Source organism: Arabidopsis lyrata (assembly GCF_000004255.2).
Source record: "Arabidopsis lyrata subsp. lyrata unplaced genomic scaffold ARALYscaffold_6, whole genome shotgun sequence".
In the NCBI taxonomy this organism is placed as follows: Eukaryota; Viridiplantae; Streptophyta; class Magnoliopsida; order Brassicales; family Brassicaceae; genus Arabidopsis; species Arabidopsis lyrata.
Genome location: NW_003302550.1, coordinates 10,147,726 through 10,164,827, shown reverse-complemented (window position 1 = coordinate 10,164,827; position 17,102 = coordinate 10,147,726). Strand labels below are relative to the sequence as shown.

Below are 17,102 nucleotides of genomic sequence, written 5' to 3'. Positions count from 1 at the left end.
GTATTAAATATCAATGTAATTGGACAATTAAAACCTTGATTAACTAAGGGCAATTGGTAGCACTAATGACTACATGCTACTTGCTAGTAGTCTAGTATGGTTACTAATAAAATAATTATGTAAACTTTTTTTTTCTATAAACCACACGTTAATTAAAAAATTATTTCGGTAGCACAATCGGAGGAGAAATATTTACAAAGGAAATTTCAGAAATTGTGTAAACTTATTACCAAGTACTAATTTATTTGTAAACCATTGATTTTTTTACCATTCTTTTTATATTTTTAGTTATTATATTATTACTGATTGTTATTTATTTTTAATTGTTTTGTGTTATCAACTGAATCCGTTTTATTTTCTGTTAAACTATTTTGATAGACATCAACAATGTTACAAAAAAAATTTCTTTGTTAAAAATATTAGTGGTTTAGATTTAAACAACAAATATATAATTCCTAAAAGTTCAGGGTTTAATTTGAAATTTTCAGTTCACTAGAATGATTATTTATGGAATTTTGTTTTTTTTTGGTTCTTTCTGAAAATTCCCAAAAATTAATAAGCATAAATATTTAGCCTGAAATATATATTTACATTCTTCTGGTCTTATAGTTAGCCAAAAACGGACCTAGGGTTTTCGTCTGTTGCAGTCACTGACGACTTCTCCGTTCTCTGAACTCTCTCCTAAAGCCTCTATATTCGCCGGATTGTTCATCTCCAAGAATCTGTCATCTCCGAATAAACCAATCTCGAGGTAAATTGAATCTGATCTTCACCAAAAACCTTTGTAATCTCAGAATCATCGATTTAATCACCTTCTTATATTATTAGATCAATCCTTTTCGTAAATCACACGAATTCTCAATTATCGTTTCACAATTTCGATTGTTTTTTTTTAGTGTGAATTTGTAACAATGAGTAAACGAAAGCGTCCGGATCCGAAATCATCGGGAAGTAATCTAAACGAACCACACGAGAAGCTTCTTCTCAATCTGATTCGAAGCAGCCAAGAAAAGGGTGCAACGATGAACGAATTGAAACGCGATAAAACTATCCCAGCAACTATGATTACTCGATTGACTACTTCTCTTAAGAAGAAGAATCTCATCAAAGAAGTAGCAAGCATGAACAACAGAGGTGTCAAACATTTTCTTGCTATGGAGTTTGAGCCTGGTAAGGAACTTACTGGTGGGGAATGGTACATTGATGGAACGCTTAACTTGTCGAAAATCGAAGATTTGAAGGTGAAATGTGTTATGATTTTGGAGAGGCATAGGCATAGAGTTGTTACGTTGGAGGTTATGTGTGGGTATTTTGTTAAAGAGGAGAAGTTGAGTGTAGAGCAGACTAAGGAGATTCTTAAGAACTTGGTTTTGGATAATGTGATTATGGAGGTGAAGAGTAATGGATTGAATGAGTTTGCTTCTACGAGAATTGGAGAAGTTTGCTACAAGTTGACAGGGAAGAAATCCGGTAATGGTGAAGCGAGAGCTGGAGCTTTTGCTTCGGTGCCTTGCGGGGCTTGTCCGCATATAGGGCTTTGTTCGCCTGATGGTGTTATCTCCCCGTCTACATGTGTTTATTTCCAGAAATGGTTAGACTTTTAGCACTCTCTGTTTTGTTTTGTTTTTGGGTTAAATACTTAAGATTTTACATTATGATGATTTGTTTTTCGGTTATACAATATGGAATGCTATTGATATCATAATTTAAGAGTCGAAGTTGTGATTTGAGAGAGTAGAGGTCGGAGAAGAGGATGGAAGAAGCTGATCGGTTTCTTTGCGACAAGCTTCCCATAATTGTTGCTCTACTCCTAGTTTCCTTAGCTCTAACATACCTCGTTCCACTGGAAAGAGAACAAGTTTAAGCCTTAATGTGATGTTAGAATCAGAATTAGGACAAAGGTAAACTTCAGTTGAATAAGTTTGTTACCGTCAACAACATCCTGAGAAGTCGGATTTTTCCCGTCACTGCGACTGATCCAAAACTGCATACGTTCATCTGCAATGTCTTCTTCCACACCATGCAACTTGGCTCTACCCCAGAAGTACATCAGCCACGCCTACAAAATAACCAATAATTACCATCTCTTGTAACTAAATGTCACAAAATAACCTTTCGGTTATAAATTATAGGCTAAAGAACTACCTGCTTAAAGGCAACATCTTCTTGCTCCCCTTCTTTTAGCTCTGCATTTAAGAAATGTGATAGCACGGTAAGGATTTCATCAAGTTTGATTATGCTAATATCATATCTGAATGATCATGGAGACTCTTCTCTTACCATATGTCTCTACAAATCTGAGTTCTCCATGCCCTTTGGAATCTGTATGATGTGAGGAAACAGACTTATCAATCAGACTAGTAAAAACAGACTATATTTGTCAATGTATACTAATTGATGATATATCATACATACCTTGACGAACTAAACTTGGTGTTCTCTTCTGGGCAAATGCAAGCATAACCGCATCTTCAACCTAAATTTCATTGTAATATAAGAACTTTTAAAAATGCTAGAGAGATCTCAAGGGGAACCTCATGATTATAAATGGCGGTAGAAGACACCTTTAAGGATGCTAGCTCTCTCAAACCCATCTCAACTGAAAGCATACTTTCGATATTTCCTTCTCCAGTTAGATCACTTAAAAATCTATCAGTTTTGCTCTGAATACTCCCACCTGATAAATTCCAAAAAGCTGGTAAATAAAGATGATGCAAACAACAATATCAGGGAAACCTTGGCCAATTTAGAAGTACATGGCACATATTAAGACTAGCCTTCTTCCCGAGATAACTCCTTGGCCTTTTGTGCTGCAGATATGACCAGCTCAAATGGAAGAGGAGCCAAAGCAGACCACTTTTCATGCCTTGATGATGCTATGTCAGAACAAATCCCTACATACGGAAGCCATAACTATAAGCGTTTCGTAAATATTAGAGAAAGCTTAGTAAGAGTATCATGAGAACACATTTTCAAGTTCATAAACTTAACATTGCAAAGAGAAGTGAATTTATGCTGCGAAAAAATGGATGCATCACTTACCATGCTGTACTGCCAAACCCCAATACCGGGCAAGCCAGCATCTCTTCAAGGCTACTTCCTCCTAGATGTTCATTTTTTTTTGCATACAGTCGTCAGAAATCGTTAACCGTGAGTGATAATGAGACTTCAGCTTTCTCAACGTACCATTTCGTCATGTGTTAAAACCATTCTTTGAGTCATTGTACGAAGAGCCTTTGCTTCTGCTTCTGCTTCTTGAAGCTGTTCCGCAGCTGTTGCAGCCTCATCCTTCATGCTCTGAACATAAATGCAGATTAGAATAGCACACATATTACGAAACCAGAATAACAATATACCTTACCTGAAGTTGTGAACGAAGGGAAACAACTTCCTCCTTTTTGCCATCTTTTTTCTCGTTAGCAGCCTTAAGAGCAGCCTGTAGCAGGTACCGTTATGCCAGACATTCAGTCAAAAAATTTAGGCTTCAAAAAAAAAGCGTCTATCTCTCACTTAATGTCGTATCAGAATAACAGAAAATGTGAGCTTGACCAAAGATACGATAGAAAATATAGTATTCCTCTACACACTAACCTCCCTTTGGCGCAATGCAGCTTCCTTCCTGAAGCAAAACAAATTTAACATGAGCCAAATAACTACTGCATTGTCTTCTAAAGAAGAGAAAAATAAAAATGAAACGCATGAGAGTTCAGAGGCTCCCACCTACTTAACAATTTGGCTTCCAAAGAAACTCCTTCTCCAAGAGAAGCAACCTTGTGGGACAAATAAAATAAAAAATGAATCTTTCAAGATATACCAGTACGGCAGTACCTATGCACATGTCACTCCAACTAAAATTTCCTTGAAAGTATGAATGAAATCTACTTGTCCTAAATATAGAGTATAAGTTCATTGCATCTCTTCACTTGGTTTGTCACTAAATCTTTAAGACTGATATCATAATAGAACTTCATTTGCATATATGTTTGCTCAATCAAACACACTTAATGTTTCCATGGGGTTTCCATAAACTCAAACAATATGAAGCTACTTATTTTTTTGTCTCTCACTATACATACCTAAAAAGGCAGGACAAAGGCATAACACAAGAGGCTGTTTCAACATAATAATGAAAGATTGGGGACTTAGTTTCAACGACTATTGTCAAGAAAGAGAATGTAAGCAAGTTGGGAATAGTTTTCTCTCAAAATCCAAGGAATAAATTCAGCAAAGATGGACTAGTGATGAAAACTGGATCAAAACCTGTTTCTCCAGCTCTCGAGCCCTGGCTTCTGCTGCCTCGCGGTTTTCTTCTGCACGGTGAAGCTGTAATCCAATACAATTTTAATGAATGACAGAGGAGAACAGATCATTTATTTTACGAAAAAAATTCCAGTGACAAGACGAACCTTCTCCAATACAATCTCATTCTCCTCTTGCAGCATATCGACCTGCAATTAACACATAGTCAGCCTCAAGTCAAAATCTTCTAATTTTAAAAAAATTGTCTCGAATTTACATATACAAAGTAAATGGACCAGATAATCCAGAAGGTTACAAGGAAATGTCCACATACTTCATCACGAAGAGCTGCAGCTTCGCGCTGATACCCTTTATCTCTCGAATTTACTAACGGTACATCACCAAAATACCTGAAAACGTTACATTTATGAAATTAGGCACAAACAAACACAACATAATGTTGTCAGACAAAGTGATGACCTAGTTGAGGACTGATGAGTGATGACTTAGTTAGACAAAAGTGAATATATTCTTCACCTTTGATCTCTATCCTTAAATGACTGATCAATTGGAGGAATAATCACCGGAGGTTTCAACGACGCCTTAGGCGGCATCCAAATCGGAGACGCATTCGGAGTTGCGGATCTACTAAACGTTGATGGTCTTCCAGTAGACGAAGAACGCACTGAAGTCACTTGCTCAGTGTTTCTACCTATCTAATTAAATCATAAAAACCAAAAAAAAAGAAAACAAACACAAATGAGAAAAATCACAGAAGCCAAAAGCTCCTCTCATAATCTAAAATCGATCCGAATCTGTTTCTTAGAATCATAATCACGAAATATTACCGCAGGTGACTGCGATCGGTTGCGGCGAGAGAAGGAACCGTTGATAGCTCCAGAAGAAGGAGGTGCGAATTTGAATTCGTGATCGTCGTCATCATCATCGTCTTCTTCATTGTCTTTGTTCTGTAAAGCCATAACCTTCGCTAACCGTTGAGCCGCCGCTTTGGTGGCTACGTTCTGAGTCCGTTTAACGGTGGATAAGCCACCAACACTACCGATTTGATTCCGGTGAGCAGGTGACTTGGACGGCGATCTCGATTCCGTAACGTTAGATGATCTGCTCCATTGACGACCGTACACTGGGCTCCCAGCCCTCCTATAATCCATCAGTATTCAAATTCGTTCGCAGTATGAAACAAAAACTGTGAGAGAAGAGAATTGTTATCGCGGAAAAAAAAAGCTAGATTGTGGGAGGGATTTGGTAAGCAGTTTAAAAAATGTGAAAGAGTGGAAACGACGCCGTTTAATGCGGAGAAGAACTGAAGCAGAACACATGGGATTAGATTTGCCGGAGGAAAATATGGGACCCTTTAGTCAACTCCAGATTTGATTTTTATTATATGACATAATTTATTACATTTATATTATAATTTAAATTCAAAGGCTAGTCAATATAATAAGAAATCGTTGACAAAGAGAATAATTAAAGATGTGGCAAAATCTTTTTTGTAAATCTCTTTTGTTTCACGCGGATTTAATAAATAATAGTGTGCTTGTTTATATATTTAGATAATATGTTAATATATCAATTAAAAAAAGATTAATATAGAGCTAACAAAATAAAAGTTAAGAATGAAAAATAAAATTGAAGTGTGAAAACATATTAGAAATTAAGAAATGAAAACAAACAAACAAAACCTTATTTCTTTCAATAAGAGAATATGAGGTGGAAGAGAATAACATGATTGTTACAAATTTGGGAAAGTTATTCTTTTAACTATCATTTTTTTAGTTTATTACCATCCGACGATGGCATAATATTTAATTATTTTTATTTAGTCCATTACTGTTTTTTCATTGATGAGGTTGGTAATGATCGTCGAGAACAGAAGATAGATTCAAGGATAGCGTATAACCCAGTCGCCGCAAAAGATTTGAATTCAGTTGGTGAATGTCTCTAACCCAAGCAACACGGCGAGGCAGTACAAACTTCCGATCAACATTGCAACAGAAATTAAATAAATATCAATCCAACGCATAAATTATATATTTATTTATATATATATTATTTGATGATTAATTTTTTATTGTAATATAATATGTTTTTTCGCATACATAGAGTAGAATTCACACTACCTTATATACCTTGTTATGTACCATCACGGCAAATTCATTTCAGTGATTTAACCAACGCAATGAATTCATTAAATTATGAAATCCTTTAGAAAAAAAAAAAAAAACTATTACATCACATTGTTTTTACCGTATGCGTTTCGAATATTTACAATACAAAAACTTGTTGGCTTATTTACCATCACAATTTGTGAAGAAACAAACGCAAGTCATAGGGACAAATATGTCATTTTGGAGGTCAACTAGAAAAGATTCTGTTAAATCAAAAGCTTGGATACTTTCCCCACCTTGTGTCCCAAGCTTTGAAGGACTCAAAGATGAGATTTTTACAAGTCTTGAGATAGGTTTAACGGAAAAACAGTATCGAACACAACCCTCGCAAATACATGCCGAATTTCCGGAAAATCTCCTGAATATAACGAACCATACTCGATCTTGCTTCCTTTCTTAGCCTCAAATTCCATTTGTGTGTGTGTCTCGTCTTTTTTCACACAATCGAATATCCTGCCTGCTCTAAGGTACAACTGCAGCGGTATAAATACCTAAAAAAACAATATCAACAGATTAGGACATCAATTTCACACAATGAGATTTGTAAAGAGTTCTCAAGGGATTATTACCAAATCGGAATACGGTGCTTGAGGGTAAGCTGACATAGCTTTCGATATATAATACCCATCAGTCATCTGGTTTAAGGCATCTTTGATAGATGCATCAAGATCCATGACCTCGTCCAACAGGGTTTGGAAGTCGAGATTCTCCTCGGGCTCTACTAGCTCGAAGAAGCTTTTATCGTGTGGCCTAGCGATCTTCTTTGTGATTTTCACAGCTTCTAGAATATCTCCACAGTTGTGAACAGCAAGGCTAAACGCAGCTACCACTAGAGGACTTCGAGGTTGATCAGCAAGAGCTTTGTGAAACGCCAAGATTGCTATCCTGTTAAATATCCAGATATTACGATAAGGCAAAAAGGAAAGAATGTGTAACTGATAAGATGAGATTTGAATGCAGATGAGGATTTATCTTACCATAAGCTGCTGTGACAAGGTCTATCAGGTGCTAACAATTTATCCAAATTAGCGAAAAGAGACTGCATGACAACATCTTAATTTTCAGTTTCTTTACTCGATATTCTAAATGACCAACACATCTACAACTATCTAAGAGAAGCTTTCTTTCTGACCAGAAGCATGTTAGTCCTTTTGTCACGTCTCCTGAAACCACTGCGTGCAAGATATGCTGCCTGTGAAATAAAAGTTGGATAGACGAAAACATTAATAATAAGGCGCAACAAAGAGACACAAATAACTCTGATTCCATTTACCTGAATTGGTAGAAGAATTTCTAGTAACCCAAATTTCCAAAGCAGTCTCAAAGAAGCTTCTGCTGATCCATAAGCTAACATGTAATTCATTTCCATCAAGATCCTTCCCTGAACATTTGAAACAGAATCAGCCATGAACGTGATATAGACTAACAGGATACGTCAAGCATATATTTTTTGACAGATGCAATAATGTAACCCACCTTGTCAAGTCTTTGTACTAGTAAAGAAAGGTTCTTAATAAAATGAGCTGTTTCCTTGGACATTCTGAAACCTAAACGCGCAGCAATTCTTATTGCACGAAGAATCCGAGCTGGAAATATCATAAACGATGAGCTTGATTAGTTTTCACTATCTAGAGTCTTAATGGGTTACACAGAAAATTTTTTGTTTTTCTTTTGACAAACTTACCACAGTCCTGTTGAAAAGATGTGCCAGCGTGAATCACTGTTCGAACCTGTGATTGTAGAACCACATTGAGAATACATGCATATCACTAGAAATGGTCTGACATAAATCTGAAAACAAATGAAAGTAGAATACATTCACACTTTAGCTTTTCTAATATCTTCCATTCCTCCCAGATAGTCATATACAACTTTGGCATATGGATCAAACATCAACCTGAGAGAGGGAAAACAATGTAAACACACAAAGAGACGTGAGGAAAGAGAAACTATAAGAATCTCCAAACTACTGATGCAAAAGAAAAAAGAAACCAGTGAAGTATTAACAACTACCAAGATTACCCGTTAATTGTGAAATCACGTTGCAAACAGTTATTCAAACGGATACAGTCCTCATCACCATCTGAGCCACTCGATTCTTTGGATTCAGTTCTCGTATTTCTCGGATAATTCTGTGCAGAGGTACTAAAACTTGAGACCTACTCAAATAAAAGAAAGTCAATGAAAACATTACAAAAACATAAGCTTTTCCTTCTACTATGCATACATTGTACTCGAAAGAAATAAAAAGACTAGATAATAAAGAAACCTCTACTAAATCATCTCCAATGTGTACGTGACATATAGGAAACCTTCTTCCAACAATTTCACATCTTGGGAAAGTTTGAACCACCTAAACATCATCGATGCCAGACAAAATGTGAAATCAGATTGGGATAATGTAGACAGTGAGAAAAAGAAAAACAAACAGGACCAACCTCTCTAAGTTCTGCAGAGGTGAGTATATCAAAGTCTTTCGGTGTCCGCTTCAGAATAAGATCCCGTACACAGCCACCCACAAGGTAAACATCATGTCCTAGAGATTACGGAATCAATATGACACATAGTTGAATAAAGTTTTGAAACTGAGAAATCTAAGGACTTTGAAACTATCAACCTTTGCTCTTAAGGCCATTAAGCACTTTTCTCGTGGATTTTGCAATCATTGAGCTGCTTATTCCAAGGTCTTTCGAATTCAGTCGCTTCCACTCACGATCCCCTTCATTTGCCAAATCAATAAAATCAAGCAAAAAGATAAAACAAATCAAAATAGTTGTAGCATTGTGATGATCAATCAAAAACTCCACAAAAAGGTTTCACACAACAGAGTACCAATACCTCAAAAATTAGTATCTACTCAAATGTTTGACATAATAACTAGATTGGAACAGAGAGTCTAGTCCTAACATTATTCAGTTTATACTTCATACACATTGGGACAATCAATTTCATGACTTAATCCAGTAAAAATCATGGACTTAGCTTACGTGTCCCATTAGCAACCTTGTCTTGACTATCACTGTCCTTGGTGAAGAAACCATCTGAGTCATCTATTGTCTCAATTGCAGCAGCAACAGTGTTGAACCGAATCTGAGAGCGAAACAACCGAATTAAGAAAGAGAAACATATAACAGAATCGAATAATTGTATAATTTGGTTCCTAACTCTCCATATAAATAGGTAAAGAGTTCACCTTCCATAAGCAGTGAGACTGGAGAGTACGAACAGGGAAATAGGATCTACAAGCGAAACCCACACTTGAAATCGCCATTGAAATTGAAAAGGTTCAACATTTCATCATGGGTTTTCAAATTTTACTTCACTGAATTGTGAGTAGAACAGAGAGAGTTGCAGAGAAGAAGTTAAGGTTCTAGTTTCTGAGGTTCTCTGGCCGGTCCGGGAAGGTTTTTTGGCCGATACTTGAAACTCTCTTGTCGTTTCCATGTTACTCTTTAGAACATCTTGCCGTTCTAAGGAGTTAGATTAGTATCTGTCTGTTTATTTACTGTACAATTTTTTTGCTTTTTCCATATTGATCTCCCAAATGTACTTACCAAAAATGATTTGTTTATTTCCATCAAATACAGTAATTTGTCAAGGTGAAAATTGGTGAATAAGTCAAATTCTTTAAATTGAGTTGACAGAAAAATCCTCAATTTGTTTTTTATTCTTTAAAGTGTGGAAATTATAAAGAAGATGGACTGTTGACCAATGAAATTAGCTGAGTCAAAAGGGAAAAGAAATTTTAACAACATTACCTAATTTATAAGAAAAATGAAATATTTATGGAAACAAAATCTATATACAACAACTTATGGATTCTTTACAAATCTGTACAACAAGTCAAGATAAATATAGAAACAAATCCGAAATCGTAAAGACAAAGATAAACTATGTAATTAAGGATGTGTTTGTTTTGGAAAAAAAAAAAAGAGAAATTATGACAAGAGTAAAGAAATTAGAAGAGCTCCACAGACACGTGTCCACTATTTGAACGCCACTCTCTCTTCATCTTCTCTCTCTCTCACAATCCAATTTCTCCAGATAAAACCTAATAAATCCCTTTCTGCGCATGTTAGCAAGATATGGTTCCAGGGTAAACTAAAGAAGACAAACACAAAACTCTTTCTCTCCTTCAATTCCTCTCTCTCTCTCTCTCTCTCGCTGACTATGGCCGAGTTACAGTTAGTAGAAGGTCACCAGATTAACGGCGGTTTTATCCCGCCGGCGATAATAAACTCAATCGAAGCACCGGAAACATCCGCCGCTGCCGGCGTTTCAGTCGGATCGAAACGATTGAGAAGACCTAGCGTTAGGTTAGGAGACATCGGCGGTGACCAGTACCACCAACACGTGGTTGCGGCGTACGATTCTCCGCAAGTGCGACGGCCGAAATGGAGACCTAGTGGTGGTGGTGGTGGTAACAGGAAGGAGCCGAATAATCAGAGTGGGAAGACGACGTCTTCGTCGAGGACTCGAACTATGACGAATTTGAGCTCCGGTGGGTATGAGAATACTGGAACCCTAGATGAAGATCCGATTTCGATTGGGAGTTGGCGGGTTAAGAAATGGGTCAAATCATCCGGTGGAGAGACAGCGGCGACGAATACAGTATCGGCGAAGCGAGTTCGGTCGAATTGGGCGACGAGAAACGATGGAGATGAGAAATTCAGTGGAGGAGAAGAGGGAGAAGAAGAAGAGGAAGAGGAAGAAGAATTGGGAGAAGAAGGGTTTAGGGATTTCAGCAGAGAAGATTCGGAGAGTCCGATGAAAGAACGAAGACGGTACGAGAATAGAGAGGTTGAATTGTTAGGAGATTGGCAGAGTGGAGGAAGAGGAAAAGAAGGAGTGAAGATTTGGTTACAAGAGTTAGGGTTAGGAAGATATTGGCCAATGTTTGAGATGCATGAAGTTGATGAACAAGTGTTACCATTGTTGACATTGGAGGATCTTAAAGATATGGGGATTAATGCTGTTGGGTCTAGGAGGAAGATGTATTGTGCAATTCAGAAGCTTGGGAGGGAGTTCTCGTGAAAATGGTGGAAGAGTTTTGGTTTTTTTGTGACAGCCATTGGCAATGTAAGCTGCAATGTCTGAAAGCTTAATTCTCTCTTTTTATGTTTTTTTGTTTGAATGTAACATTTTAGTCACAGTAGTGTTAGTTTGTTGTAATAGTAGAGGAAGATGAACAAGGATTAACTCATTTGTGATTGTACCTTGTGGTTTTTATGGTTTGGGAAAGTATTGACTAATTTATCCTAAACCTTTTTAATACAAATAATAATCCAAACATAGAAAACAGTTGTTGTTCGGAGTAATAAACGAACTCTGACATCCATCACTCAACAAGATTACTATACAATTAAACTCGAGAAAAAAAAACATGGAAGAAAAATCACATAAATGCAGTAGCATCATCGTAAGCAAGACTTGAGGAAAGGTGGACTAACTCTGGGTTGGGATTTACTTAGAGAGGAAATGGCTTGACCCCTGAGAAATCAGATTTGTGTGTAAAGCCGAAGTTAACACTTAAAACTGCATTTGCTTGCGTTTTCCTGGATGCATCTCTTATTTCATTGGTTTAGTCTTCAATCCAACTTGATGTCATTTTTTGACTGTTCTATCTTCTTCGGCTCTGCCGGGAAATATTTGATTCCGCTAAGGTCACCTACTTTGCTTATAACCTGTCCAACACAAAACCACACACATTGATTCAAAACTTGTCTTGCATTGAAACCCGAGCTGAAATCAAAGCATATAGATCCTTTCTTAGCTGTTTTTTGCTTTGGGACTTCTGTGGAATTGCACTTATTTGTAAGAGGAAAAAACACAAAGTGGGTAGAATGAGATGCATTAAGGGCTCTTATAAGATATTACCTTAAGGGCTCTTATAAGATCTTCTCTTGAATGAGATGCAGAGATGCAAATACGTGCCCTAGCCAGCAGTAGAGGTGTAGCTGGGAAACCCACGACCACCACTGCCACCTGTTCAGAGTTTCAGTTTTCAATTGCACCCACAAGTTAATCATTTTTTATGTTGACTTGTGTTGTGTTAATCGAGTTCTCATATGATACTTGGATTTGAATAATAGAACTTACTTTTTGTCGCAGACATTCTCTTGAGAAAGCTGGGATTTTTGCTGGGTTGTAAAGCATTATTGGCATGACTGGGGAATCATTGTCTCCAAGTACCTCAAATCCCATCTTCTGCAGCTCTGCCCGGAAAAAGTTGCTGTTCTCACGTATTCTTGCCAGCTTTTGTGCTCCTGTTCAGTATTTGAGAAGAATGGGTTTTTTTTTTAGGTTATGAGTCATGACCGGACTAGATTGTGCTCAGTGACCCAAAATATGGTCAATTAATGACACGGTGAGAAAGAAATTTGAGTACCTCGGTTTGAACCATCCTCTCCCAGAATAACTTTAATGGCAGAAATGATTTGTTGTGCGGAAGGAGTTGGTATAGATGTTGCGTAGAGGTGAGCTGGGCATTGATGCTTCAAATATTGGATGAGCTCCTATAGAAGTTAAACATAATATTAAATTGATTAGCCTTTTGTTGAATTTGAGAAGCGTACAACTTACCTAAGCAACACATGGTATGTGGTATAGATACCAGAGGCCTTAAGTGTGTCAGCTATATTCTTATTTTGTCATTTCAACAGGTTCAAAGTAAGTTCGGACTTTTGAGTGAAAGTTACGGCTATCTAATTGCTTTTTGAGCTTAACTAATAGGTCAGAATCTTGATTCACCAAAAGAAGCTTACAGTAAATAAATAAAAATGTAAACACTAGCTAACCTTAGATCCAGCAATATAGCCACCACAAGAGCCAAAAGATTTTGTAAAGGTTCCCATCATTACGTCTACATCAGCTGTGTCAACTCCCAGAAGTTCACAAATACCCTTTCCTGTTTCACCAATTGCCCCAATGCTGTGAGCTTCATCCAAATAAACATATGCCTGCAAAGAGGATATTAAGAATTAAGAGTATCTTTTCACGGAACGAAAAATGCCCAATGGTTTACAAAATATGGCATTTCAAAGGGTAATTTAGTCAATAGAGTTCCTTAATCTACCGCTTAATGTGAATGTGGCACATAGTGAACCCAGTTACTTTTTAGGGGTCTTTGCACACACAAAATGGTTTCAGTTGTCAGCCGATTCTCACAATCAGTAATTCAGGAATACTGTCTCACCTTATACTTCTTGCATATGGCGACAACTTCAGGCAGATGACAGATCTCTCCTTCCATGCTGTAAATACCTTCAACAACAACAATAATTTTCTTCCATGGTCGATGCGTCCTAGGTTGACCTTCTGCAATTTGCTCTCTCAAAACTCGTTCCAAATGGGAAGGCGCTAAGAATCAAAAGCAAGAGAATATACATGTAAGCCATCCATTATATGGAAAGAACTTCTGGAGCTAAAACACAACAACTGCTTACTGTTATGCTGGAAAACACGGATAGTGGCTCCTGAACCTCGAGCACCATTGACAATCGAACTATGGTTCAAGGAATCACTTATTATCAACCCTCCCTGTGTACAAGGCAGCAAAGGAAAAAATATCAACTTAAGCATGGGTTTTAGAAAAGAGACAACATCACAAAGGGTAAACCGTTGCATACCTTTCCAATCAAGACTGGAATGATAGCTGAGTTTGTTGCATAGCCCATGCCAAAAACAACAGCAGCAGGCTTTCCAACAAACCTAGTAACACATTCCTCAAGTTCTGCATGCACTGATGTAGTTCCTGAAGGCAGAAAACAAGTTCGTCAGGAAACAGAGCCAAAAAAAGGTTCTAAACTCTATAGGCAAAGACACTGTACCTGCATCGACACGAGAGCTACATGTACTTGCTGAAAACTTCTTCAAGGACTCAATAACACGAGGTGTGCAATATTCATCAAAAGAACCAAACCCAAGATAATTGTAGGACCCCAAATTGAGGCACCTGCTAGTCTTTGTTGTTCGCCTGCACAGAGTCAACACCAAAGGTTTACTCAGCAACTTCCCCTAATTAAACTTCAATGGGACAATTTTATAAGAGTACACCAACCATTCGAATTCGGCATTTTCATATTCTCCCAACAGAATCAAAGAAGCTACAAACAACTGTTGATAGAAAAACACAAGAAGATAGACTCACTTAAGCGTCTTGTTGTTATCATTAGAGTAGCGCTCGACCACATCAAACCAAGCATCAGGTGCACTCGATATAGGTCGTTCAAAACAATCCTTGAAGCAAAAACAGATATAAACAATAGACATCATCAACCCGTAAACTTGTTTGCATAGTTACAATGCCAATAATCAAATCAAATCTTATAGCAGAAGCTAAGAAAACGAAATGGAATTGATGATGGAATTTACCTGAATCCGATGATACAATCGCCTAATATAAAAATCCTCATGCCCCAAACAGATCGGCGCGTATCCCTGTAGATAGAAAATTTCACCGGAATTAGAAGAGCATATAGTTGAAGAAACTTGTACATTGATCCACATCTAACTACATTATATAATAATGAAAGATGACAGAGAGACCTGGAGATTGCTAGTGAGCCACCAATCAATGAAGCGGCGGAAGAAATCGCGGAGCTGGCCAAAAGCAAAGAGCAATCCGTAGCTGAAGTAGGTTGATACAGCGGTTAGATAAGGGATCGTTATCATTTTCTCCGTCTTCTTCTCCGGTCAATCAACTTGCCTCTTCCTCTCTCTTCTCTCTCTCGCCGTCGCTAGGCCGAATCGGAAAACGAATTTAGCGAGGAGATCTGGAGAATTTTTCCGACTCTCTCAGAAATTGAAAGTTGAGAGAAAGAGATTTGAATTGGAATCTTTTCCCCTCCGTGAGATTGAGAAGGAATCGGATCATAAAACCATTTGCTTTATTTTTTTTACATAGGAGGACTAATATTAAAATATTTAATACAGATAATTCAGACATATAATTTATTTATTTTACATAGAACCTTAAAACGAAATAGCGATTTTACGTATATTGGGCCTTGGAGTCCACTAATTAAACCAAAAAGAATAAATGGGTTGGATCAGCTTTGGGATATTGTTTAGAACTTATAAAATTTAGCTTGGAGGAAAAAGAGGTCCTACCGGGAGTCGAACCCAGGTCGCTGGATTCAAAGTCCAGAGTGCTAACCACTACACCATAGAACCAGACGTTTTATTTCCCAAGATAATCAAATCTATTGGTATTAGGTATTTTTGTAAGCCTTGTGCTTCCTCGAAAGAGAAATGCAGGGCCGTTTTTCAGGAGATTTCCCTAATTCTTTTCAAAAAGAATGTATGGAGTTAGTGAAAATGACAATAGATCCAACAGATTCTCCGGCGTTCTCGAATCTTGTAGCAAATTTTTTGGACTTGAAATCCTTCACTCTTTTATTTTATATCATTTTCTCCATGTTTTGGATGTTAAGCAACCTTTATGGGTTTGTAACTTTTTTCTGATCTAGCTAACCAAACCATTTAGTAATAACTTAATATTAGATATCCATATTTCTTCAACTAGTGAATTTGGATGGTATAGCATCCGGATATGCGGCCTGGAAAGATAACAACTATGCTGGATTTGGGTGGATCTTTAGCTCTAAGACAGGAAGAGAACTGAGACAGGGATCATCGGCATCAGATCTGGTTAGATCTCCCCTAATGGCGGAAGCCATGGCAGTGCTGCTCGCATTACAGCATGCCAAAACCTTGGGTTTCACCCATTTATCAATCGCTTCAGATTCGTTAACACTAATCAAAGCGTTTAATTCGGAGCTCCACATCAAAGAACTCCATGGGATTCTTCACGACATCCTCTATCACTCTCTAGATTTCCTTGTAATCTCTTTTAATTTCACTCCTCGAGAGGCTAATCGGGCAGCCGATACTCTTGCGAAGGACTCTTTGTTTGCTTTCAACCTAGACATGGTCTAAGGGAATGAAAATCAGTAGTTGCACAAAAAAAAAAAAAGGTATAGCATCCGGATATTGTTCCAATGCTTTTAGATTGAGATGTAGGCTTATGAAACCAAACAGTTCATAAATAAACTTAGACTTAGCTACTTTAGTTTGGTTGCAATTTTTTCGTCCACCCCTAAATAGTTGTGTTGAATTGCATTTAAGTTTTATAAAGTCTCATTTACGTACATTTCATCAAACTGTTTCCCATGTGAATATTGCATCGAGTAGATGGGGGAATGGCTGCTGGAAAAGAAAAGAAAAAATGTATTGTTCCTCTATAGCAGCCATACAAGGATTTCTAAGAATTATGATATGTCATTGTTACCATCAAAAGAGTCTCTTCTTTATCAAAAGAGGGTTACATAATTTACATCATTCCAAGAGATACAATATATGTCAAGTCGGTTTTTGAGAAAAATTAAAACATTTTCATCGTGCATGTACCAACCAAGAGAAAAGAAAATACAAATCAATTCTTCCTTCTCAAATTTCGATTTCGTTACTAGCTATATATGACTTTTAATTTGATTTTTTTTTTTGTGTAGATTTATTCGATTTGTACTTTCCGATCCATCATGCATGTATTAAGCAACCAAAACTGCAACTTGCAATAGAACGAAACGAGTTGGATAGAGTAGGTTTGATTTAGTGTCGTTTAACTTACCAAAATTTTCTGAAGGATGAATTATTAAAATTGGGTTTTTATTT

The 17,102-nt window shown here is 37.1% G+C and overlaps 5 protein-coding genes and 1 non-coding gene across 8 annotated transcripts; 2 read left to right on the top strand and 4 right to left on the bottom strand.

Moving 5' to 3' along the window:
* Positions 1–593: 593 nt before the first annotated feature.
* On the top strand, positions 594–1,727 carry LOC9308138 (DNA-directed RNA polymerase III subunit rpc6). Its single transcript, XM_002874098.2, has 2 exons — positions 594–751; positions 897–1,727. Exon 2 carries the CDS (start codon positions 912–914, stop codon positions 1,602–1,604), a length of 693 nt encoding a protein of 230 aa, XP_002874144.1. The 5' UTR covers positions 594–751; positions 897–911; the 3' UTR covers positions 1,605–1,727.
* LOC9308137 (coiled-coil domain-containing protein SCD2) lies at positions 1,300–5,818 on the bottom strand. Its single transcript, XM_021023400.1, has 17 exons — positions 5,088–5,818; positions 4,777–4,955; positions 4,574–4,649; positions 4,407–4,448; positions 4,261–4,323; positions 3,721–3,770; positions 3,592–3,619; positions 3,362–3,436; positions 3,187–3,297; positions 3,043–3,103; positions 2,778–2,894; positions 2,565–2,677; positions 2,416–2,476; positions 2,281–2,322; positions 2,146–2,186; positions 1,930–2,059; positions 1,300–1,843 (listed from the first exon to the last, which is right to left on the bottom strand). Exons 1-17 carry the CDS (start codon positions 5,409–5,411, stop codon positions 1,707–1,709), a joined length of 1,650 nt encoding a protein of 549 aa, XP_020879059.1. The 5' UTR covers positions 5,412–5,818; the 3' UTR covers positions 1,300–1,706.
* A 659-nt stretch (positions 5,819–6,477) lies between these two features.
* Positions 6,478–9,868, bottom strand: LOC9310211 (poly(A) polymerase I). 3 transcript variants are annotated; one of them, XM_021023561.1, is made up of 14 exons: positions 9,622–9,868; positions 9,416–9,518; positions 9,046–9,147; positions 8,867–8,964; positions 8,698–8,781; positions 8,451–8,560; positions 8,253–8,325; positions 8,113–8,158; positions 7,905–8,014; positions 7,702–7,809; positions 7,561–7,620; positions 7,406–7,467; positions 6,998–7,313; positions 6,478–6,919 (listed from the first exon to the last, which is right to left on the bottom strand). In XM_021023561.1, the coding sequence occupies exons 1-14, from the start codon at positions 9,697–9,699 to the stop codon at positions 6,704–6,706; spliced, it is 1,566 nt and encodes a 521-aa protein (XP_020879220.1). In that variant the 5' UTR covers positions 9,700–9,868; the 3' UTR covers positions 6,478–6,703. The 3 variants fall into 3 exon arrangements, with proteins under 3 accessions (XP_020879220.1, XP_020879219.1, XP_020879221.1); XM_021023560.1 differs by having other exon boundaries at positions 8,451–8,587; positions 9,622–9,865; XM_021023562.1 differs by lacking the exon at positions 9,622–9,868 and having other exon boundaries at positions 8,451–8,587; positions 9,432–9,520.
* A 343-nt stretch (positions 9,869–10,211) lies between these two features.
* Positions 10,212–11,691, top strand: LOC9308136. The gene has a single exon (XM_002874097.2). It carries the CDS (start codon positions 10,599–10,601, stop codon positions 11,460–11,462), a length of 864 nt encoding a protein of 287 aa, XP_002874143.1. The 5' UTR covers positions 10,212–10,598; the 3' UTR covers positions 11,463–11,691.
* On the bottom strand, positions 11,673–15,320 carry LOC9308135 (long chain base biosynthesis protein 2a). The gene is made up of 12 exons (XM_002872020.2): positions 14,976–15,320; positions 14,802–14,867; positions 14,578–14,666; positions 14,258–14,403; positions 14,057–14,181; positions 13,874–13,967; positions 13,624–13,787; positions 13,226–13,387; positions 12,817–12,943; positions 12,528–12,694; positions 12,306–12,413; positions 11,673–12,112 (listed from the first exon to the last, which is right to left on the bottom strand). Exons 1-12 carry the CDS (start codon positions 15,099–15,101, stop codon positions 12,017–12,019), a joined length of 1,470 nt encoding a protein of 489 aa, XP_002872066.1. The 5' UTR covers positions 15,102–15,320; the 3' UTR covers positions 11,673–12,016.
* Positions 15,321–15,530: 210 nt separating this feature from the next.
* On the bottom strand, positions 15,531–15,602 carry TRNAQ-UUG. The gene has a single exon. It is a non-coding gene; the product is annotated as a tRNA-Gln (tRNA).
* Between the last annotated feature and the right edge of the window lie 1,500 nt (positions 15,603–17,102).